Genomic DNA, 25,264 nt, shown 5'->3' with positions numbered 1-25,264 from the left:
GCCTCTTGGCTGACCCCTGGTCATTGTCACCAGACCTGCCCTGGCTGCCTTTTTGGGTGCTGTGGGCTGGGGCCCTGCGGGTGAGGTCCCTGTCCCTGCCTGCCCGCTGTCCCTCGCAGCTCCTGGCCTGCCCTCCCTTGCAGGGCAGCATGCAGTGGCTGCTCCCTGATGGAAACATGCTTTGGGAGGTATACAGAGGGAATTCATAGTGTTTCCAGATCTTTTACTTTAGTAAAAGATAGGAGTGATAGGAGAAGAGAATGACATTGGTTAGTTTGTGGTTGGTCTGTTTTTAGCACTGTCTTTAGTTTTCTCCTCTCTGGGATATAGATGGACTCTCAAGCTTTCTTAAAGATGAGGGCAGAGACTTTGAGGTCCCCACCTACATAGGCACATGGCTCACACATGTGCCTTACCATTACAGTCATTTCCAACTACATTTCATAAAAAATGTGTGAATAAGATAGGGAACAGCCTTTCTTATGTTTCTCCAAGCCCAGAGGATGCTTCTTGTTAATCAGACACTTTTTCAAAGTGTAGTCCCTTCTGCTCTCTTGGCTTTACGTTTCTGACTTCACCACATACTTCTTGCAATTCTTTTAATTTAAATTTTAATTTCACTTTTTAATGCTGTTAATTTAACTTGTTGTGACAGGAGGAACAAAACAGTCCTATAACTAAGGCTCAGTCATTTTTAGTAATAATAAAGAAGAAATTGTTCTTTAATAAAGACATGACAATCAGTTTAAATTTAAGAGGTTGGTAGGAAGGAGTCTAGTCATGAGAACTATGTATCTTGCACTGCATCGGGATTATAGCAGACAGGCCGTACAACTTACCTGTTGGACAAGAAACGTGCTAAATGTATTGTTTAAGTAATACAGCTTTGAACTTTTAGACTTATGGAATTTTTTTCTTACAGATCTTACTGCTGAAAGAACAAATATGGCTTTACTTGTTTTAAAGCAACTAAAAGGGAGAAGCATGTAAAAAATAGAGTGACAGAGTATCTCTCAAGGTTGCAAGTATCAACAAATTACACCTTCCTGCAAGTCCCTAATATTAAATCACTAAATCTGCTTGTCTAGATTCAACTCTGTTTCTGCCATGTTGTTATTGAGAATATGGGGGAAAAAATCACCAGCTTCTGCCAGTTTGGCCCAATGGAAATACTTCCTGAATTCCCAACATGCACTATGCTGCCAACAGCATAGTGCAAGGAGTGGAAAGTAGAGAAAAGCTAACAGCAATAAGAATCTTTATTCAGAAATTTTCAAATTTATTTGATGCCAGTAAAAAGTATTAAGTGAACAGTGCTTTCCACCTTTTATTTAAACATATTGTCATCTGGCACCTCTAACACTGAAAAAAATTGTTATTGGAAAAAAGTATTACTCCTACTAATGTTTAGATGATGCTACTTTTTACCAGAAGGGGCGAAACTTGGTTATGAAAACATAAAATGGGATCATTAAGGGAAATGTATAAACACTTGCATATGGGTCTACTTAACATCTAGTGTACCTTTATACCTTTTTTTTTTTTTTTAATGTTTAAAAAGTACTTTATTTTTGCCCTGGAGGAAATTGTGGGGAAGTAATGAAATCCTCCTAAGAACTGGGAATGTAGAACTGTGCCTTATAATATGAAGATCGGAGAATTAAGAAAAAGACTCTCAAAAATCCATGAAATGGTAGCATCTTAGTTACCGGAAAGTTGGCTGATCTTAGTCACTAAATTTTAAAGAATACAGATGTACAGGAAGCATCTTCCTCCCAACGAAGGTACAAAATAAATTTAACAGCTGTAATTATCTCACCTAAACCCCTGTGCTGGCATGGGGGTAGCAGCTGGTAAGAAACTATTCTTGTCATGGCTTCTGCAAGCACTGCATCTCTATCAGGTCTGAGGATCCACGGGTGCTTATATTAAAATGCCTCTTATTTGAATTAAAGAGGGACAGCAGTAGCCCATACTGCAGAAGCATGTCTCAGGAACAGCACAAGAGGAGTCCTGAGCTTATTTTAGCCAAGCATAAAGTACATGTAGCACTACAGAGTCAGAGGTCACATCCAATTTTGAACATAAGCAGCAAGGCAGAGAACAGTGTGCTTTCTTTAAAAGCCAGGTACGTGACAGGTCATTGGTTACAGCAGTTCAGAAGGGTAATTTTAAATCAGAAGTCAGCAGCTCTGGCATTGCTGCATTTTTTTTTTCCTCCCATCTCCCTATTATTCCTATCAACGAAAGCTCTGCTGAAACCACACTAAAGACTTCCATGTTCTTGAGCATTCTTTCTGAGATAGCTCTGATCAAATACTACTCCTGGGTGCTCACATTTTTGCTCTATTATCTGTGGTATTTTCTCAAAATAAGTTTTCTTTCACTCTTAGTTTTGATCTTTTCCAGCTAGAGAAAAGAGAATTTCATTTCTCTTTTACATTTCTTAAAAGAACACAAACTCACAATAGCTCTATGTAATATTACTCTTTTATTCGAAAGCTGCATTACTTTAGATGTGTTCAAAACCTTGAATTGGGCCATCCTCTAGCTAGCTGTTGAAAGAGAATTCAAAATATTCTTAAGCTCCACAGATAATTTTTAATGAAAAGGAAAGATTAGACAGGCTAACAGAAAGTTCCCAAAGCCTGACTCCCTACATTTAAATCCAGTGACCAGCCAGATCATCATCTGTCATTTGAGTTGTATGAAGAGGTGTGTATTTTTATATAATATGCCAATCAGGATTTTTTTTTTTTTTTTTTTTTTAATTTCTGAGAGGAAGTTTCAAGAGTGCTGAAGCAGAACTGTCTTTCTGGAATCAGTAACAAACATGGATTTAAATTCTCTTTGGTGTATCTCTCAAGGTCAAGGATGGTGTTCTAATTGGGCCATGTTAAGATTAAATGCTCAGTAACACATTTCTAGCCGTCAGAACTAGATCCTCTTGAGGAAGACGGGGGGCGGGGGGAAGAAGAACTATCTGTGGCTCACAACCACAGAATAAGCCACCAGTAGGCTTCTTAATTCCTCCATACAGCATCTGCTTCTTCCTCTAAAAACAATAGTTTATATTCCTTACAGACATTAAAACATTTTCCTAGAAAATGGTTCTCAAAATTTATACAAGCATCTCCTGGAAAAAAAGTCTCAATCTTTATCTACCGTTTTATGGAAATTAGTTCTACGAATCACAACTGGACAAACTTTCCTGCATGCTGTACTAAACATCTGTTTGTTTCTCAAAATCATTTTTTTGTTTAGTGTGTCTCTAGAACGAGCTATACCAACTTCTTCAGTGTCTGCCCATCATGAAGTGCTTCACTGTCAGCAATCCATTTCCCTCCAATGATTTTGTTTAACTGTTTATGCTTCTTGGTATGTCTTTTATACTGGTTGACTGAACTGAMAGATACTCTCTGAACAGGGAATACCAGCAACTTACAGAGTAATACATATTTTTGTAGCTCAAACTTTTCTCTTTACATTTTGCAATGCCACTGCACAAAGATCTATTCAAAATTGTACTGAAAAAAGTTGCTCCTCAGCTGATTAGTCATTACGTTTCCTGTTACGTAAATTCTTATCATTCCGTTACGTGCAAAATTACACAGTTTGGAATTTGGTGACTGTATATATATAATATTGAAAGTTTAAGGATCTGTGGCCCATAATGGAAATTGAACAAAGAATTGCAATTTCACAGTTGCATGAAAGAGTATGTCTGGAACAGAAAGACTGTCCATCAGGACAGAGCCAGACAGTTTCCCATATTTTGTCTAATACCAGATTCACACACAAAAATCATCCTCCATAAAGGGCTATGTACACAAAGCTGAAACAGAAAAGGAATATTAGCTAGTTTTTTAAGCAGAAGAAATTTGTCAAAAAGGGGTTAGTAAGAGTGGTTCAAAATATGGTCAGGTTCAGGTAAAAAACAGTATTTATAATCAGACAAACGGAGATCATTTCTGAGACAGACAAAAGTGGGGCTCATGAAAAGACTTCAGGAAAAAAAATAAAAGAAAGAGACAACTACTGTAGACCATGATTACTCCAACGTACTTCTGCATTTGAGTCAAACTTAGTATCCTGCTCTAATGAAGCTGAAGACAAATTGGTTTAGACTAGTGAATTTCAAGCTGTGGTACGTGGAGTGTCCACAAAAAACAATTAAGGAAAGCAACTCAATTGCCATTAAGCCTAGCTATGCTATTGGTCCACAAGTCTGTATGAAAGAAAACACAAAGGTCTGTAAAGAAACAAAGATTAAAACTGCGGGTTTAGATGATTCATAGTAAGCATATTCATGGACCCAGGCAGTCGTGTCAGCAAAAGGAAATGCGTATTTTACATATTGAAATTTCTACTTAATGTTCACATTCTGTGCATTTCTTCACATTAGGCAGAATTTCTTCAAAACCAAATAAAACAAAAGCATGTAAGCATGTTTTAAAAATAAATACGTTGAATCTTAAATAAAATTTAATAGAAGTTACCAAATGAAAAGTAGATGCACAGCGATAGTTTCTAAAGACTGAGAAAAGGCAGAGAAGTGCCTCTTAACACAATTTTACATATATTACATCTGTTTATCTACATCTCTCTCTTTCTGTGTATATGTGTGTGTATATATATATATATATAGGTTATATATATGAAGAACTCAAATTACTTGGATTTTATGCAATGCTTCTAAGGAAGTTCCTTAGGAATCTATAGCTTCTTTATAGGCAACAAGAAGTTCTCTGCATGTATTAGATCACTAATAAGAAAGGCATACTTAGGTGTTGCAGGTGATGCAGATCTTCTGGACAGGGCAGCAGGAGAATCAGACCTTCTTAGCGGAGATCCCATACCAGATGATGAACCAGGTGTTGTTGGTCTTTTCTCTTTCTTTATCTTCTCAGTCTAGAAAACCAGTTAATTTTAGTATTCATACTTAGAAGCAACACTTCAAATATATTAGATAGTTTTATTAACAAGAGGGCATATAAGCAGATTTGCACAACATATATTTAAGATGAAAGTTTTTTCAACCCCAGCTTATAACTGAGGTATATAATCTTTTACTTTAAATAAGTATTAAAAAAAAAAAATCATGTCTTGCATGGACATGGTACACAAGTTGTGGATTAGTATCACCCCAACAAAGCACTGCCTCTCCAGGCGGTGCTGGGGGGCACTGCATGGAATTTTCAAAACCATCTAAATCCTACTGATGTGCAACATCTCTTAAGCAAGGCCAGTGGTACACCTAGGCAACTTGCATAAATGCTGCTAGATGTAATACTGTTGAATCATGCTGAGGAATATGCTGTACAAAACTTCAGTTCCCAGCTTTGGTCTTCTGTCTCGTAACTCGTTTATATGGCATGAATCCTTCTACTGTATATATTAACTATTGCAAGACACAGGACTTTAAGTGACAGGTTTTACAACAGTAGCATAAGTTTTCTAAAATATACCTTACAATGTGTAGACTCAACCAAGCTAAATGACTTGACTTTGCTTTTCTGGAAACTACAGTAGATCAATAATGCAAATTTTAAGCAGAGAGCATCTAAAATGTCTACAGAGAGAGTTAAACAATTGATATAAATCAGAGGCATTGCCAATATGCTTGGCAACTTTCCAGAATATGGGACGCTTACTAGTTAACCAACAAGACTGGATTAACTCATCGTCATACCCAGTACTGACATCCTATTTGTCATCCCCATTCCCAGAAGTTACAGGCAAGTCCAGAAACATAAACTTCAGTGCCAGAAATGTCAGTTCCCTGAAAATAATGGTGTGGCCGTTCCAAACAACGTTGCTTAACATTGATCGATTGATTCCCAGAAAGAAGAAGATATTAAAAGGTTGCTAAACAGGAGCATGAAACCAACGGAGGCATGCAAGACTCATTTTCTTACTGCTATTTCTTACCAAAGAGGTATCACTTTAGTTTTATGAATCTAAAGTGAAAGATAACAACCAGAAGCCACATCAGTTTATGTGGGAGGGAAATCCCCAAACAATCCAAACCCACCTGAGTAACCTCAGCTGCAGTCGCCCCTTTCATGGCATCAGAAGTGGAGGGTGAAGTTGCCTTCTTTCTGTCAGTGCTTCGTGTGGGGGAAGGCTTGTAGGGAGATTTAAGAGGACTAGCTGGTGCTACACGAGGACAGATATGGAATACTAACGAGTTATAGTACAATAGCAAGAGCAAAAGGGAGCACAGACAGAGAAGTAAGGGAGAGGAGAAAATGGCATACTTTTATGTTATAATGTTCAACATCACAAAGGTCATTTTCAAAGTTTTTTTAAAAGCATTTTTTAAAAATCACACTATATAACACATACTTGACATGGTCCCATATTTACTAAAAATGCCTCAACTGAAATTAACATATTTTATAGAATTTTTATTTTTATACCTCAGATACCACTCTCTTACCCATATACCCTTTGAATTACTTAACTATGACTGTGATTTTTTTCTGTTCTGAAAACACCAGCTTCCTTTGCATAGAGTTAAAAAGGGTAATCAAATAATTCTAGCTGAATCACTTTTGAACAAATATTCTGAAACATGAAGGGTGAGGGAATAAGAGGGAATTTTCTAAAATGCCTAAACATGGCAAAGGCTCCTAAACACCTTAATTAGTTTGCATAATAATGCTTAAAAAAATTTAAAAAACAGTCCTAAACTAAATGCTGCTGTAGTTATTTCAGTTATTGTTATTAGAGGTAGACATCAGTTTGAGTGTGACACATTCACTGCACGTTTATAGGGCCCTCTTTTGGACATTTGCTTTTCATTTGCAATATGAATGGGATATTTTAAAATGGGATATTTTATTCCTGTTTTTTGTTCATATTGCCTTCCAAGATAAAACTTTCACAAACATATAAAACACAATTAACAGGGTATATGCTTTTATTAATAAAACAGGGACAAATTACAACCATAGTGATACAGTGCGTTTCCATTTTTATTTTATTCAATTGAAGTCAAGAATATTGACTGTGGAAAAGTATCATGCTCAAATTTAGAGGAAAAAAATACAATTCCATAATTGTTTTTATTGGGGACAGTCTCATAAAATTACTCATGATGCCTTTTTGCATGCTTTCTAAGTTTAACTGAACCTACGTTTTCCTTCACTGATTTTCCAGCAATTTGGCAAAAGTGGTCTGAATATGAAGAAAAATGTTTAAAATCTTAATTGCTAAATAAAATATGTATTGTTACTTCAACTATAAAAAAAAATGAATCATAAATTTCCAGTAACTATTGCTTGCCTTGATATGTTGACTGAGAGTGATGCTAACAATGCATTACTTTAGAGGAAGAGTCTTAAATTGAGGACCTTCATTTCCAAGCTTGCAGAAAATGCAGAAGAGCAAGTTTTGCAAAAACATGATGCACAGTATGTGCTTATAAAAAAGGAAGGACCCCATTCCCCGTTCAGGAAGCTACCGCATCTACTGAGAGAGGTTTAAAGGCCACTGTGCCAACTCAGAATTAAGTCCCTGCCTGAGGAGAGAAAAACTTTTCAACAGGTATTATGTTTTTACCCCTCACAAAGCCTGTGGAAGAACCAGGGTAAAAATGTATTTTATACTATAAGCAGAAGATCCTCCCTCACCCCTTTGCTGGCAATTACTGACAAGACTGTCAGCAGCTGTTCTGAGTATCGATGCTGTTTGCAACCCGAGCCACCGCTCGCTGGCTTTGCAAGGAACTGACAAGAGGATGCTGGTTCAGAGAGTATTCCCAGAATCAGCACTGTTTCAGTCCAGGGGAAGGGAGAACTGCAGGCCAAATTGCAGCCTTGTGACACATGCCAGCGTGCTGCTTTAAAGATCCTGCGATGATGACAGAGATAAGACTGAGAGTTTGCAAGCAAGTAAGCGGGAAAGGCAAAGAGAGTCCCTATTGATTTCTTCAATATCAAAGACAACCCAGAAGACAACCTCTGTGAGTGGTCCAGCCAATTCACCTTAACATTTTCAGCAGAATATACTGACCTAATTCTGAATTGGCTTTTGGTCACTCTTACCAGTAGTTGCTCCCTGAACAGTAAGTAAACTGGGAATTTTCTTACGTGCAAAGTACTGTATGACAACAGTTCTGCTTCCAGCAGATGTTACTTTTAATGTAGAAAAAAAATAATTTCAGAGCCAATCAATACCAGTGTCTTTATACACTGCAACAAAGAAGTAATGCACAAAAGAAAGTATGTTTACTTTGTAACTCACTTCTAAATCTCTTTGCATTAAGAGCACAGATAGAGGACTTGAGCATACTTCAACCAGGCTGTATGACAACACTGATCACAAGGTGATCAGCCCTTTACGTTCTAACCACTCATCCTGAAAAAAAATGTTTCCTTTTGCAGAAAGGTGGTCGGGGTTTTTGTTTGTTTGTTTTGCTTCGCTTCGGTTTTTTGAATAAAAGGGCATAAAGGCTGTCAAACTTTAGTTCTTCCTTCTGCAAACACTTATGAGCAGTTATAACTTTAAAATCAGGACAACTCAAGTAGCAGGTATATAAAATTAGGCGCTTGCCTAAGTATTAGCAGGACTGGAAACAAATTAATTGTGTAGATGTTTGCAAAACAAGAGTTTTAGACTGCCATCTACAGATAAGAGCAATAACTATCACCCCTAATTTTTAGCTTCTTAAAGAAGAATAATTACTGGAACTGATATGTTCCAATTAGTATCTCTATGTTTTTCCTCTAAACAAAAATCAAATATCAAACTATATAATCTATCTACAGATATTCAATATACATATGTAAAGACAAAGAGTGATTTAACAGCAAAGAAAGGTACCCCTCCAAAAAAATAATTAAGGCTGAAATGGTGGCCTAGGGTCTTCATTCTGGATACTGCCCGAGTATAAAAGGGGACAACATTAATACAATCAATAAAGCCTTTGTGTTCTGCTCTGATAGGTATCTCACACTGTTCTAAAAGACAAACTATTTCATAAATGAATGTATTCAGTTTTCCATTGGTTTAGGTTTTACTGGTTTTGTTAATTCAAGACTTCATTGCTATGTTCTTTTTTAAAAAACATTCAGAACAAGAAAGACTAAATGATGCATTTTTTCAAACTTTTAAACACACTTATCAAGAGCAGTTTCTTTAATAGTTTTTTTGTACTACTGTATAAACTCTCATTTGGTTCATAGCATTTCATTTCTTTAAGCAACTACTTAAAAGCAGCCAAAAACATACCTTAACGGTCTCAAAGTGAATAATTCACATTTTTACCTGGATTATTGTACTGCTCAGAAAGCATTAATGTACTCCTGCTTCTGGCTAAAGAAGACTGTGTGGGAGTCAGCAGTCGAGAAACAATAAAGTTTTCCATTGGACTAAGATGCATGCGGTGAGCTGAAGGATGGGAGCAAATAAAAATTAATTTTAAAATGCAAGAATAAAACACAAAATGACGCTTTAAAATAACTGAAACAAAACGATGAAATGATTAAATGAAATGAAAAAAAAGTCTTGAAGTGTTTGAGATTTAAAATATTTAAAAATAAATTTAATTCTCCTCTGAAAAGAGATTTCTGGTTTCTCCATCATTTAAAGCCACCTAAATTATCTTCAAACCTGTACAATAAATATAGTAAGGTTAAGGTTGTGTTGCATTTTGCTCTTACACAGAGGCAGGTTCCATTCTGCAAAATGGTTGCTTTCATGACTCAGCATGGAAAAGGTTTGCCTTGTTCTCCAGCAGAAAAGGTGAAACACTGGTCTAACAGTGCAGCTACTCGCTATGTGCCAGTCATACTGGAACGCATTTAAAATTTGCAGTCTCACCCCCATTACATAATCCTTTTTTATATAGGATGCCTGCATTCCTTTCCATTCCATAAATATAAGCATCAACTATACAAGAAACATTTATGTGTGTTTCTATTACACGCACATATAAAGTCATTTATCACAATAACCTCAAAGATATGGATGTGTTTTCATTAAGCAGCTCAAAAATGAAAGGAAATTTACCTTCCCTTATCATTCTAAAAATACACCTTCAATGTCACTTATTTCAGTCAATATATTTTTCTCATTATAGTTAAAAAGGGAGGAAAAAAAAGAAAAAAAAAAGGAAACAAGATATCCAGAAAAACGAAGAAATGCAAAGAGTTGACAGTGGCATAATTCTTTCAGTCCTTTCTGTAGCATTTAGTAACCACTAATCCTGCAAGATGATCATCTTTTGCTGAGCCTCTCATGGATCAGGTTTTCAAATCAAATTAAAGGACTCCAGAGCTCTGGTCACCAGATTCAAATCTCCTAGGTGGCTCTTCGGACATAGTGCTGCCAACACTGCGCCCCATGTCTGCTGTCGCACCATAGGGCTGGTTTGCTTGGGTTTTTTATTGCTTGGCTATGGCCATACAGACTTGGGAAACTGCTGCAGTTGCAGCATGTATTTTACAACCCCGTTTGCTAAAGTATCACTAGCTGAAAAATAAGCAGTAAAAAACACAGCATTTGTCCCTGGCCTAGGGTCATCACAGTTTTGGGCAGGCTACAAAACTATTTTATTGTATTTCACATTAACAGTTAACTTAGGACCCTGCAAATGTTTGAATTCTTTTGAATAATTGATACAAGAGTTACAGAGACATATGGACAGGAAAAAGTGCTTTAAACACAGAAGGAGAGTTTATGCTGGTAGGAAACCAGCATATTCACTTGCCTCTGTCAGGGGAATGTGTTATTGCCGCTGTGGAGGAGGAGAGACGCTTACTGATTGGCGACTCCATTTGCTTTGGCAGATTCATTGTAGAAGCTGAAAGTTTGTCACATGCTGCAGAGAGACGCATTGAAGATATTTGTATTCATATCACAGTGTTGAAAAACTCCCCAAATTAACCTTGCATTTTGTACTCCTGACCCTTGTCACCGATCACAACCCTGAATAAGACGTAGGAGACAAGCTTGTGCTGACTGCTGAAGGACCAACAGCTTATAAGCTGCGCTTTGGTATACAACTTTGCTGCTTGTGAATTTAACACTTTAGTGTTACAATAGTCCATGCTCTACAGTGCCACAGGCAAATAATTGGGTATCAGGTCCAAATGAATGAAGCCATTCTGATAGAAGATATACAATATCAGCACAAGCAGAAAGTTACCTAAAGAAAAGGAGAAATTGCATATGTGACAACTCTGAGCTCCTCACCTCCATTCCCCCTCCCCTCACTTTCAGTCTGGAAGAGCTGGGGTGGGTCTCAGATATTATTCTAACACAAAAATGACACCACACTCAGATATCTGCATGACGAGAAATCACCCTTACAATGACTGTTTTGACACCAGCCACTTGGCTTTATCTTTTTGTGCTTGAGAATTAAAAAAAAAAAAAAGAAAAAAAAAAGCTTTTGGTATTACTCCGAGTGCTTTCATTTTTGTGTTGTTATTTCTTCTGAAACACTGTTTGACAAAGCCTGCTTGAGCACAATACCTATTTCTTACCTCGCCATTTATTCAACAGAACGACGGAAAAATTTTATCCAAATACAGTGCACTACTATATGATGATCACCACACAATGCTCAGGAACTAAAAGCACAGAGGCTTTGTCTTTTAAGTTTGAATTCTGTTTCTTTCAAAAACAAAAATACCTTCAGCTAGAGACATATACATGGCCCTAATTCTGCAACCCCAAAGTTACGGCATTCCCCATTACATTAAGAGAAACCTTGCCTCAGTGGGATCTGCAAAATTTGACTTCATCTACTACAGTAAACAATATAATTCTCTATGTTCCCTCTTTAATAAAGCAGGTACAATGCTGGTGTGCTACAAAACATCAGTTGCACATCCCAATCTCTTCTTTGCAAATAAGTAACAATTAGTACAAAAATTTGATTCCATTTGCCAGAAATAATAGTTCTGTGAGAGCGTGTGGAGAACTACAGATACTGTGCATTCTGCAGGAGTAATATTCAAGCCTGGCTCCTCCTTTTCGGGAAGAAAGGAACCTAGTTCTTAAAAGCACAGGCTGTGTTATGTTTTCAAAGAGCCAGGTACATTTGCAACCAAAATCAGAAATTGTATGCACAATCCAGTCTTAAACTTGGAGTGCTTGTCTACTTCACAGTCCTCTCGGGGAGGGTGGGGGGGAGATAACCGAACAATACAAAAACCCCCCCGAAATACGGTTGCCTAAACACAAAGTCAATTATCTGAGTTTGTTACAAATACCAGCATGGCCAAAACCCACTTTAGGATGCTGAAAATATAGCATGGGTATCCATACCAAATTTGCTCTTTCTTAAAATATTGCAGTAAAAGGCCCTTGAGATGGAAAAATAGGACTGTTTTGATGAAACACCCTCTCCATAATGCATTTTCTGTTACTGTGCAACTGAAATTTTTTTTTAAACAGCACCTGCACCTATGCATGTACATTAAAACTATAAAATATATGTATATTTATACACACATACACACAAACACAGAGTGCCCGCAGAATTAACAGAAGTGAGAATCTGAGTTGCAGAAGTCTACAGTTAGTGAGAAAATCATGAAATGCCTCTACTGTGTTGGAATGTGAGGCATGCACTGCTCCACCATGGCAAAATTAAAAGGAAATTAAACAGACATTTGGTCCACATCTCTAACAGTAACGCTGTAGAGTACCAGACTGAAATAATAAGAAAACAGTGGTTAGGAAGGACAAGATCAGTGGATGGATTACAGTGATTAGAACAGTTATAAACGAGACATGATGGTACTGTGATTCTCTGAAATACCATTGAAGGAATCAGCAGGAGCAGTAGAGGTCACAGGGTCTGGAGGAAGGGTGTTGGCAGCTAAACCTAGAACAGGGGGTGGGGTATTTTCTGATTCACCTACACAGCAGAGAAATCAGAGCAAAAAGAGGTGAAAGAAATTACTGAATAAATTGGGGGAGGTGGAATTAAGCATAAACTGTATCACAAAACCAAACTGGTTTCTTTCTCAAAATATAAAAGACTCTTAGTATAATATTAAATATATTTATTTTCCTGGCTTTTTAATACCATGAAAATTATGACATAAAAAAAAGCTACAGCATGTATGTCTTTTTAGAATTAAATATATTTACACACTGTTTAAAAGAGAGCAACTGTCTTATTTCATCACCACCCAAACATGGATAATTTTTTTCCATAACAACGGTTTATTCGAACCTGGTAAATTTAAATAAGTTAAATGATTCAAAACAGAAAACATGCATCTCTCTGAAATATAAAAGCAGTACATGACTGATTATGAAATAAAAAAATTGTTCTGAAACCAAATCAAGAGCAGCAACAAAAAAAGTATGGGGGGGAGGGGGAACCTATTTTAAACTGCAGGTGCTGCACAGTCATCCAGAAATTCCTATCAGGTTTTAGAAGTACCAAACAAAAATAGATTGTCTTTTGCAAGGCTTAGACAGCACTTAGTCCTTTGGTGAATATTAAATTTGCTAACTGTGTGCGTGGGGAGACAATGCGGGGGAAGAGAATAAGGGAGAAAGAGCATAAATTTTAATTTTAGCATTTTGTCATTCTCCAAACAGATTCTGATTACTCTGTTAAAGTGATCTGCATTCCTAAAGTTAGGAGTGACCTTTCTTCCCAGAAAGTATTAGACAGAGGAAACCTGGTAAGCAATTACAAAGCATTTACTCAYGCCCCAAGTCAGTAGCCCCTACAGTCCCACACTAACTCTAATATGCATCATGCTTGCTATCTTCACAACCTCATGCATTTTGCACTTCGGGATCTGCAATGCAGGCAGCCTGTTTCACTCACCATCTCTCCCTCCTGAGCCTGCAGTGAGTGCTCCTCCCCACGACCATCGCTTCTGCTTCTGTTCCAACTGCTGGCTGCGTTCAAGGGAGCGACGCATCATGGCTTCTAAACGTTCCTGGTTATATTTGGTGAAAAAAAAAAAAAAAGAAAGAAACCAGACCTAAATCAGTTCTTTTGGAGCTTTTTTTTTCTTCTGAAACCAAGCTAAAAATACACATACAATAAGCAGATCCCCTGTTGCTCCACCTGAGATGATTACAGGAGTTTGTTTCCAATAAAAGAAAAAGGACTGAATAAAGAAGGTATCGGCATGCCTACCTACCTCCAGATATGTGTATCCTTTGTCTGCAAGCCACTGAGGTCACTACAGAGGCCTAAGTAAATAACACAGGTTGCATCACTGCCTAGCATCTGCTCCTGCTGGTGAGGCTGCTGCTGTGCTCTGGACTTAATTTGTGTAAATGCTCGACAAGCATTAACTCCTTCTTGTCTACGCAGACCTCAGGATTTTTTCTATCCCTGTCTGAGCACAGCTAAATTGCTGCAATGACAGTGGCTCCTCCTAGCCACGCAGATAAATGATCACTTCAAACCCAAAGTAGGTTACTTTGCAGGATGACCAATTTATTTATTTATTTTTACAAAAACTCCCTCCTTTCTTCCACTATGTTCTTTACATTCTTGGCATTTAAGAGCGTCTGATTTTTTTCTGCCATTTATATTAGAATGAAGTTTACACAGATGCATATTTTTTTACATATATGCCTAGACTGTTCTCAGCTTTTTTTTTTTCTGCCACCCAATATTTTTCTCTATGGTTTGGTGCATTAGGGTTTTCAGAAGGGGGAGAACCGTAAGAAGATTCCCCCCCCCCAAATCCTGCTCTACCTTTAACTTACAGTTAGGCACAGTCGTCTTGTTCCATCTCCACCACCCCTTAACCCTCATTCAAACTTCCACTCAGTTTTGTTCCCACCTCCTCCCTCTGCTAGTTTCTCTAGGGTTTACTGCTGCGGCAATTTCTCCACCTTCCCTCTTCCTTCTTTCAAGCAGATAAAATCTGGTCCTTCCCCACCCATCACTCCATCATCTACTGCCTTCCATGGCTGTGATGTTTCCTCCTCCCAGTAGCTCACTTGCATCTGGCAAACTCTTCACCCTCCTATTTCAGCAATCCAATTTCTACCATTGAAGATTAGCCTGCTCTTGCTGCCTCTCGCTCCTGCCCCAGTGGTTTTTAACCCTCTTTTTTTTGTATCAGTCCTATTATTTACTGCCTTGGCTGGGTATTTCTGGTCTAGTATAAAACTCCCTCTCCATCCACTTCAAACTCTTGGATCAGCAGATACAGGTTTCTCACTCCTGAAACTGTTTCTATGATTATATCATATCTCTTTCCATTCCTATCATCTCCCACACTGTCTCCAATATCTTTTGCTATCTCAGATCAACTGTGTCAATAACCTTCCTACATCTCTCAGCCACATTATTTCCTCTCACTGACTCATGACTTTGGTTCAGGCCCCCTATTCCTCTTCCCTGCCATATTGTAGCGCCATATTCAATCTTTGTTCAAACATATCTCCTGTCTCTCCACTGATGTTGCTTCTGACCGAGCGCCTTCAGCAGATGAGTCCCTGACACTAGGCGCCTCCAACAGCTACCTTACTTGAAACTTGTATGCATGCGTCCATAAGCTTTGTGTAACCTCCCTGAGATTCTGTCCATGTTCACCGAATCTCTTCAATCTGTATGCTCTCTCGTCCTCTTCTGGATATATGGAATATATTTTTGTCTCCTCACTTCATTGAGGAATCTCTTCCACTACCAGGACTTCTTGTAATTTATTTCTGATCAAGGTTCCCATCTCATCCAATCCCACTACCAACTATTCATTGATATCAACAGCAAGCCACTACCTTTTTATTAACTCTCTTCTCTCCCCCTGATTTTATTATGCATCATTTGTACCATAAAGAATTGCATTACATTAGTCTCTATATGAAGACTGAAAAACACCTGTTCTTGCACACTCGGTCTATCTTTCTCAGCTCTCCTGCTTGTTACCTTTCAACCAGGTGGCCTATCCTGCTGTTGCAATATCTGCTACCATCTCCAGGAAGACAATCTTTTGGTATGCTGCTCTGAGCTCTCACTTCAGTTTTGTCTCCCCTCTCCATCTTTGGATCACGATGCATCAGCTAACCTTGCACAAAGATGATGAAAGCAGGCAGCAGCTTTTCTTCCCCTTCCTTTTTTCCCCTCTCTGTCTAGTCAATGCCATCAGTGTCCAGACAGGCATGCAAACTCTCTACCTGTCACTCCTCCTCCTTCTTCTCCCTGGAGGACACAAAGCAGCATAAAGCAGCATAAAGCTGAAGCAGAGCCTTTTCTGCAATAACACAGGGAAAAAAAAAAAACCCACATTTTTGAATATCCTATCACTTCTTATCCATACTTTGTCTCTTTTTATGAGAATGCCATCTTTCAGTCTCCACAATCCAAAATCACTTCCCTCTGACTTAGTTTCCTTCTTACTTCTTGATGATGTAATTTTCACATTGAAAAATGTGTGTGTGTGGGCTTTGTATTCAAGTTCAAACTTCTCGCTTTTGTCTTTACTTCATACCTCCCAACACACTAGCTTCATTTTATTTCAGTCCCTTTTCTGTACTTTTTCCAAACCTCCTATTTGATCATCAATTCTTCTCTGCAGTCTGCTTCTATTTTTCTTTTCATTACTTTCTTCTGCTGTTTACCTCGCCCCAATATACCTTTCTACCCACTCTCTACAAAGTAAAATAACCCTACCATTTTTTCCCATTAAAGCACACACTTCTACAGAATCTTTCTTCCTTCCCATAACTAATGGATATTAGTACACATTAATCAAAAAAGATAATATGAAAGCAGATAATAAGTTTTGGTTAATTTTCTTGGCAATCTGTGTTCATTTATTCTTTTTCTAATGGTGCTTGGGGCGAGGACCAACAACATTCTCTAGTCTGTGGACCACAGAATACATTTATACCTCCTAGTATAAACAGCACTGTTTTAAGAATAAAATAAAATGCAGGAGGAAATGGTTTAAAGAGAATAAATGATTTTTCATACATATTTGAAAGCCCATGCCACCTACATTTTGAGGTTGAAATCTTCAATTACATGAGATGGAGAGGATCATTCATTTTCATTTGCAAAGAGCCTTTCATTAAAGCATTACAGAACAAAATTATTAAACCTCACAAACCCTGCAGATACAGCTTAGATAGAGAACAATATGAGACCATTTTACACAAAGAAAGGGTAGTTATTAAAAACCATTTTAAACTAGCACAATATTTTGAATTTTAAAAATAAAACAGAAACCAACTTTAAGACACAGAAGCATAGCAAAAAACTCAAACATTAATACTGTTTTTGGCAAGGATATAAAGCTTTTCTTCATCAGCAAACAATGTACAAAAAAAAATCTGCTGTCTATGTTATAGTGACAATACTGTCTGAAAAAAATATCGAACACTATCCATCTGATCCTCATTTGGGAACTCTAATTGCCATAGATACAAAGAAAATAATCTCTGTGGTACAGTTATAATAAGCTTCCATTAAAAAAAAAAAGTGCAATGAGCTTTGCATGTAGGTTAAATCAAGAATGAGTAAAACCATAAAAAGAGGGCCATCTACTGCTAGTATATAAAACATACATGCTAATTTCTATAATCCTTAGTTATTTACGTGTGTTTTCTCAGACTAAACAACAGAACAAACATTCAGACTGTCTACATTAAAAAAAAAAAATCAACAGCAAGAATGCAAGTAATTTGACTGAAGTACTTTCCTTTTAACTATATAAAACATGACACGTGAAAACATGGGGAAAAAGAATGTGAAAACATGGGGAAAAAACAATGTCCTTTCTTGCTCAAACTAAAAGTAATTTTACAAGTATCACAACTGAAAATTATTTGTGCAAATAATTCTGAAACAATCTCCCTTATATGTACAATAAAAACATCTAAAATAGCCAACTACAAGATTAGAGGGAAGAAAAACTCATCATCCTCATTTTATTTGTTCATCAACACTGCATGTAAGCAGCTTGCCGTTTCCTGATATTATCGGCTTCATCTTCTATTTGTGTGGCTCTCACAGAGCAACAAAAGAGCTCTGTTATTTTCTATTTAAAGAATGGAATTAAAAAAAATTTTTTTTTTAAATTTAACTACCACTTCTGAATATAAGTCATTTCTGCTCCCAATCATTTACAATTATATGTGTAGAAAAGGAAAACTTACATGGAAAAAGGGTGTAGAAAGGGAAAATTTACATGGAAAAAGGGTGTGTGTGTGTGTGTGTGTGTGTGTGGCAAAGAACCAGACGGGACAGAAGGAAGGTTCTGCATTACAATAATGTGCAGAGCCATGGCAGCAGTAATGGCAAACGGGGAGCAGGGAGTGGAGGAGAGGAGGGTCGGTGTGGTCATTGGGACAAACTCTTCTCCTCGTTGCAAGGGTACTTTGCTCTCCCCCAGGGGCACTGCATGCATAGCAATTTCAACCAACCTGGAACATAATTTTTATATTACTTGCACAACTGAATTCCACTCATTCTATGAATTGCCAAAAGAGGTTTCCAAAGCATTTATTACTTCCATATTTTTTAACTTGAAAAGTAATTAACTGATAAAATATCATCCTGAGAATTTTCCATCTCTTGTGTTTAAGTGTATACTTTTTCCAAATATAACATAAATAGTATGTGTACACCAAAACAAACATCTAACTAAAAGGAGACTTTCCAGGATATTCTTTTCCATTTCACAGTTGTTACGTTAATCTCTTGAGACTTCGTGCTGGACTAGATTTGTTTCTGTCCACCTGTTTACCAGTAGTTGTTAATTTAAACATTAGTATATTAGTAGAATCAGCACTAATTTCATCAATTTCCATTTTAACAATATTTGATGGTTTTATTAAAAAAAAAAAAGAATGTTTGATTACATGGCTGCTATTGCTCCTACTTGCATGAGTACCCTTGACTTGGCTTGTACAAGTTATTGCGGTATTCATATTGTCTTATGCAATACAGGAGCAGAAGAAGAGCGTTGCTTCTAAGGAGACTTTCCAACATACTGCATACAATAAGACATGTATATTTGCAATGTATTTCCAAAGCACATGGAAATTTTAGGATAGGAAAAGGAAAAAAAAAAAAAAGATAATCTAACTGAATAATAAGGACCAACTTTGTTTTTGTCCGGTTCCAACACCACTGGCTACTCACTGTTAAGAGCAACTCTTTAATAGCTTCTATTGAACAACAACATGCTTTTGTCCTCAAGGCTCAGGACTGCTTTTACTAATGGAAATGTGCAGTTTAACAATGAATATGGAGGCAAGGATGGTGCTACCAAAGACCTCTACAGATAAGATAGAAGCAGTCAGTGTAGAAGAGTGAGGAAAATTTTCAGACACATTTATTCAGTTCCTGTCTGAGGAACTGCTCCTAAAAGAATCAAACAGAAACACTTCCATTCCATTCTGCAACATGCTCTAGGTACCCTAGAGAAGAGCTCTGCTAGAACACCTTCAGTCTCATTAATACACCCTTTAAAATTACAAGCTCTTATCTGCCACTGTAGAGGGAAAAAGGATTGAGAATAGGTGGAACTTTGACAACCTCCTCTTTGAAAAGTCCTTCATGTGCAGAACAGCTGAGAAGGCAATGCTCAAACCTGGGAAGTGAACAAGCCCCCCCCTCCCCAGCCTGTTTAGAACCATTCACCTCTCAAAGTCGTGCAGACACAACAGCAACATTTTCAAGAGAGAGATTTTGATGATCTGTTCCCATCACAAATATGCACTGCCTTCAGCCGTGTTAAGAATGCAAGAAAAAAGACTTAAGGAGCATAAAAAGGACACAACCAATATGGCAGAAAGCAAGGAGGAAAATCTCTCTACATGGCACTTAGGACACCTAATAGGCAGGTAAAACTTGCACTCCAGTCTCCATCCAGTATGAACCACTGCTGAAAGGAGAAGCAAGGAGCACCTGCTGTAGTATACTGGCTCACCGGCCAGGGCATACTTCCATAGGCATGGGAAATGTGGGTTGAAACTCCTTCCAGTAAAGAAGGTCTCAAGCATCCAGGATGACTGATGAGCAATGAGTAATTTGCAGTACCTATGGAGCTGCAACTTCATCAGCATCCTTACTCAGACCTCTGCTGCTACTACACAYGTGAGATTTGAGTGGCAAAACTTGTGACTCATCAGAAGATGTGGGGGATTTGACAAAACCTTTAGCAAAATTCAAATGCAATCCTAGAAATGAGGGAACGATGAGCAAAGTTTTGGGTGAAATTGCTATTTGCCAAGCTCTAGCAACAAAATTCTTTTGAGTGTCTCTTCTAAATGTGCTATAAAGAAGAAATATTTAAGCATGAAGGTGTACTACAAACAGGTGCATTTTCCACAGAGCTAGAGCAAGGGCTCTCAGCTGTATAAGTTAAATTTCACTGCTCCACAAATACTTTGGGTTAGCTGAATTGAACTGTGTGGGAGACTGCAGATGTCATTTTGGAGCAGACAACAGAGCTGAGGACAAACTTGCTGGAGGCTGGCCACAGAGATGGGACATGGCAGTAATATTTCAAAGAAAATACTAGAAAGAACATGCAAAACCAGGTAACTGTGAAGGGATGGCAGGAGGTGGCAGGGTCTCCCTTCCTTGATTTCCTTCTAYCCCATCCTTCCCTTTTCTGCAGATTTTTCTTCTCTGCACCCTTCTCTCTTTCAGAAGCTCCTGGATTTGGGTCTCCTCCACTCCCAAGCAAACAAGCATCCTCTCCTGTCCTCCTCCCCATATAGCCCTTCCTCAACTTTCTCAACCTGTAGAAAGAGAGATAGAGCAAATGAAAGGGAAAAGAGCCAGGTCTGGGCCTGTCTCCACTCCTGAAAGGCTTTGGACTTTTCAAGCTTGAAGGACAGGCTCAGAGAGCAGAGCTAGGAGTTGTATTGTTACAATAACCATATGCTGACAGGTGGTAAACCTTTCTCTCTTGGTTAGAGAAGTCTCCCAGAAAGGATACTGGTTGTGGGGAGCAGTTCAGGCTATAACAGACTTGCTGATGCTGGAGGAGTACTCCTGAAAAGTACTGCTGTACGCTTGGCCTGTTCTTACATCCATCTCAGCGCAGGTGACCATTACAGGAGATGTGTTTCCCCCTGGATGGGCCTTCGGGTCTGACCTGGCACAGACCCAGCTGCTCTTATGTCCGACAGCCTGCCGGTTTCCCCAGCACAGGCAAAGCATGCAGGTGCTCATTTTGCCCACAACTCTTGCCTCTCCTCCCCCGTGCCTCCCTCTACTATACTTATTCAGTAGTGGGTTTCAGAGGTGTCTGTACTTGCTACTTCCAACACCCCCTGTAAAGGAGATCAATTTTGCTTAGCTGAAAAGGTTACCACAGCTGGTAACCTGGGAAAGTACTGTCATGTCAATGATGTTACTGCAAAAGGAGATAGATCTTCCCCCCTTTGTTATGAAAAATGACAAAAACAGGAACAAAATTTCAAGTGATACACATGACAAAACATTTTAAAATGAATTTTCAGCTATTATGCAGCAGCCAGAATCAGTATGTTACAGTTGAAAGAGGAATGGCAGGATGGCAGGATATAATTTTCTCTTCAGGTTAAAGTAAGTGAAAAATCAAACACAGAAGAAAGTTCAACAGACAGAAATATGTTATTCTGATCCCATGTGGAAATGTTTTATCTCTTTCGCAAAGATATTTTGATCAAAAGGTGGGGCATAGGGAAAGGGGGAGAGTTAGTAACTGCAGATTTCTAGAGCCTTTTTCCATAGGAACTAGGGAAAAATCAACATCTTCTCTTGACATTTCTTTCTTTTTTCTTTTTTTTTTAAACCACCATTCCTTTTTCTAAAAATCATTAATTCTTTATCAGTTGCAGTAGCAGTGCTGGTGTTTTCGACAGAATGTCGTTCAGGGACACACATACACATACTGCATTTAGAGACCTGTATCAGAAGACAGACATACTAGAGCAAAAACGAACCATAAATGATCTCAGCAGAGACACTAGAAAAGGAATACACAAACATGCTTCTAAAGATATGTGATTAATTCTATTCTATGTTAGAATTTTAAACCAGCCTAGATTCTTAGCTGCTTTAAGTAAGAATTTCTGATTTTGTGTTACTGAGAAAAATAAATAAATAAATAAACAAACATGATTTCAGTTTCTGTGGTCAGTGCAAACAAAACAAAAAAAAATCTTGCCATTTTCTAGAAACAGTCATCTTTAAAAGCTAACTTTTGGAAGCTAGTGCTTTATGTCTGACTGTCCCAGATATGTTAGCATAAGTAGGTGACTATCCTATGAGACCAGACAAAATTCAAGTAACAAAAAAGCTTCTGAAAATATTTTTGATGTACAAGTGGTAGCAGAGCATTTATAGCAATGGTGATATAGGGTTGCAGTTCCCAAAGTCAGGCAAGAATGTCTCTGAATCAAATAAATATATAAATAAATAAAAAGATCAATGTGTAACGCATTTCATATTCAGCTATGTTTTATGCTAGCTTATAGAGCAGCTCTACAGTATGTCTCCTGCTGGACCTTACCTCCTCCTCTTTAAGCTTTTGTCTCCGCTTTTCTTCAACAGCTGCTCTCTTCTGCTCCTCTCTCTGTCTCTGTTCCTCCAGTCTTCTCCATCGTTCCTCCATTTGCTTTTCATATTGAAGTTTTGCCCTTCTCTCCTTCTCCAGTATCTGCTGCTCCCTAGCAGCTTAGACAGAGAAAAAAGTGCCTTTCGCTTCAATGAAATTTTCTCCTGCTTTAAAATTATTTGATAGCATGACATGATAGAGTAAAATAACAGATACAAATACACAGGGTTTTAGTGCCCTAAGCTCAAAAGCATAGTGCATAGAAGTGCTGGAATGATTAGCAAATCTAATTGATCCACTAATAGGGAAGACATGAGGTGACAGTGTGCCCTGTACCTCTTTAAAAAGAGCATGCAGAATAGTAAACTCATCTTTTGTATATGCTTCAAATCCTTCTGCAGCTTAAAGGACAAATTCTTCCTTTAGACTTAACACATGTTCCCAGTAGGTTTTAAAGTGAATCAGTTATATATGTTGAAGCAAAAGCCCTTGGAATTTCCTTAAAACTATGCTTCTCTTTATGGTGCTATCTTCAAAATAAATACATAAGAAACATACGTTAAACTTCCCAGGAAGCTTTGAAAATACACCATTCTGTTAATAATGTGGTGTTAAATTGTTATCCACTCCTGGCACTTTGCATGAAGAAAATTTACTTTTATTATTGAGAGTTTGTCCCAGTTGCTTATTCCACCTGTAGTCATAATCTTATGAGATATTAAATCTGTTATTATGGAAATTATGACTGCAACTATACAGACAGGACTGTTGCTTCACATTTACACAGGGGAATTAAGTAGCGGAAGTTAATGTGATAAATCATGAAGAAAAAACAGTTCTCATGCAAATATGTTCCATAAAAAGGCAGGAGAGTAGGAGTTTAATAAGCATGCTTACATACACACAAGCCTGTAATATCATATACGAACATACATACCACCAGTATGAAAGAATATTATCATCACAGTTGCCTAAGAACTTGAAAGTCAGGGAAAGCCAGAATTAACACTGTTCATACAAAAGCTGGTCCCTTATTCTGCTCACCTTTTCAGCCCCCGTTTAATATTTCAGCTGCTGTTTTCTTGCCCAGCAAATTTTCCCCCTTCAAACTCTCTCAGCTTCTTCAGATCACTCCCCGGCTGCTCCAGCAGTCATATGAACTCCCTCTCCTCGCCCCCCCAGGCTCTTTACTCACAGCCATGGCCTTCAGTCACTCCTAGCCCCCATCTGCCCGCAAAACCCTTATTTAATGTCAGTGTCCCCCTAACATCAGATCCTTTTCCAGCAGTTCAATTTCTTCCCCTTGAAAACTGGCTCCTTGTAAGATCCAACTTCTTCCTCAGGCCCAGACTCCTTCAGTGAACACCAAAACCTTCTACCTTACTCTTGTTAGAAATATGGTTGGTGAGGTCTTCCCATTTTCCTTACAAGAACTCGCTAATTTTTTTTTTCTTTTCTGCAGGACAGGGAAACATGAGAGGGGAGTCAGTGCTGTAGGCAAGCCTGGATTCATAAGAATGAACCACCACAGACTTTTCAGCAGATAAAGAGTTACCTCAGAGATGATGAAAGACAAGTGACCAGTCATTAATAGTTAATGACTACTAGCCATGTCAGATAGAACTGGTGAAAACACCATGCTGGAGTTGATTAAACAAAAAACAAAAACAAAAAAACACCACAGTAAATGTCCGGAGATTAGTGCTAAGATTACCTTCTGACTAAGTAGGTGAAACCTGGCACTGGTTCTGGACAGAGAAGCAAACCATTCTGTCATCATGGACACGTACACAATTCTTGTTTCTTAATTTAATTTAGGGATGTGAAAACACTGATTAATGAGTTTTAGCTTTGATGAGAAGGTTATTCTATATCACTGCAAAATACTTGCTGGCTACATGGAGATTTGTCCTTTTGGGGAACTCACTGTTTTTTTTCTGAACTTCCAGAAGCAATCTGCCACAGACAGACATCTGCTGAGGCCAAAGTCCAGAGCTAACCATTCTACAATTGGACTTAACCCCAAAGAAATATGCTTCCAGAAAACATGCATGAAATCTGAGACAAGAAACGCAATTAAACCTTTTTCCCCTGTCTTCTCTGTGCCAAATCCCCTCAGCCAGCCAGTCCCAGATTCTCCAGCTTTCATTTTTCCTCTCATCCCATTCCTCTTCCACTTTTTAATCTAATTCCTTTCCAACCTACTCATCGTGTCACTTTCTCGGGAACCAGCAAATAATCATGAGGACAGAAGAGAGAGTATGGACTGACTATACCTGCAGGAGATACAAGCTACTACCGCAGGGCATGTCAGGTTTACTCAGGTTGGTGCATGCCCCATATAGACAGAACCTCTGGGGAATTTAGCTACCAAATACCAAAATGCTCAGTGGGGATTTAGTTAATTTTCACAGGAATTACAAAAAGGCATCTTTCTAACCAAGCCCACATTACTAAAAATATCAAGTCTCTGCTCTCAAGAATGAGGTTTTGTCAAGATATGGTCAACAGTTATTTGTTTCAAGAAAAACAGTTTTTTTCCATGATTCTTTTCAGAGGTGTCCACACTATTTTAGTTAACATTTTCACAAAAGCAAATCCAAATTAAATTTGACAAAATCATAAAACATTGGCAATTCCCTCTAATAGATATTGTCAGGTAATCTCAAGAAACAGTGCTACCAGCCTTTGTTGTTATTATAATATGGAAAATGAGTTTAACTGTTCATTTTTTCTTTTACTTTATGTGTATGTATGCA

The 25,264-nt window shown here is 38.0% G+C and overlaps 1 protein-coding gene across 1 annotated transcript in view; it reads right to left on the bottom strand.

The window, feature by feature from the left end:
• Nucleotides 1-24,508, bottom strand: part of MAP7D2 (MAP7 domain containing 2) — a 35,860-nt gene extending 11,352 nt beyond the window's left edge. Inside the window, exons 1-8 of the mRNA XM_026062836.1 lie at nucleotides 24,433-24,508; nucleotides 22,461-22,624; nucleotides 13,808-13,922; nucleotides 12,779-12,877; nucleotides 10,718-10,828; nucleotides 9,274-9,396; nucleotides 6,035-6,183; nucleotides 4,784-4,911 (exon numbers count right to left, since the gene is read on the bottom strand). Coding sequence (XP_025918621.1) covers nucleotides 4,784-4,911; nucleotides 6,035-6,183; nucleotides 9,274-9,396; nucleotides 10,718-10,828; nucleotides 12,779-12,877; nucleotides 13,808-13,922; nucleotides 22,461-22,624; nucleotides 24,433-24,508 — 965 coding nt within the window. The remainder of the gene's footprint in view (nucleotides 1-4,783; nucleotides 4,912-6,034; nucleotides 6,184-9,273; nucleotides 9,397-10,717; nucleotides 10,829-12,778; nucleotides 12,878-13,807; nucleotides 13,923-22,460; nucleotides 22,625-24,432) is intronic.
• Between the last annotated feature and the right edge of the window lie 756 nt (nucleotides 24,509-25,264).

Source organism: Apteryx rowi, unplaced genomic scaffold (assembly GCF_003343035.1).
Source record: "Apteryx rowi isolate R43461 unplaced genomic scaffold, aptRow1 scaffold_194, whole genome shotgun sequence".
Taxonomy (NCBI): domain Eukaryota; kingdom Metazoa; phylum Chordata; class Aves; order Apterygiformes; family Apterygidae; genus Apteryx; species Apteryx rowi.
The sequence above is the reverse complement of the archived record's forward strand: the minus strand, read 5'-3'. Positions and strand labels throughout refer to the sequence as shown.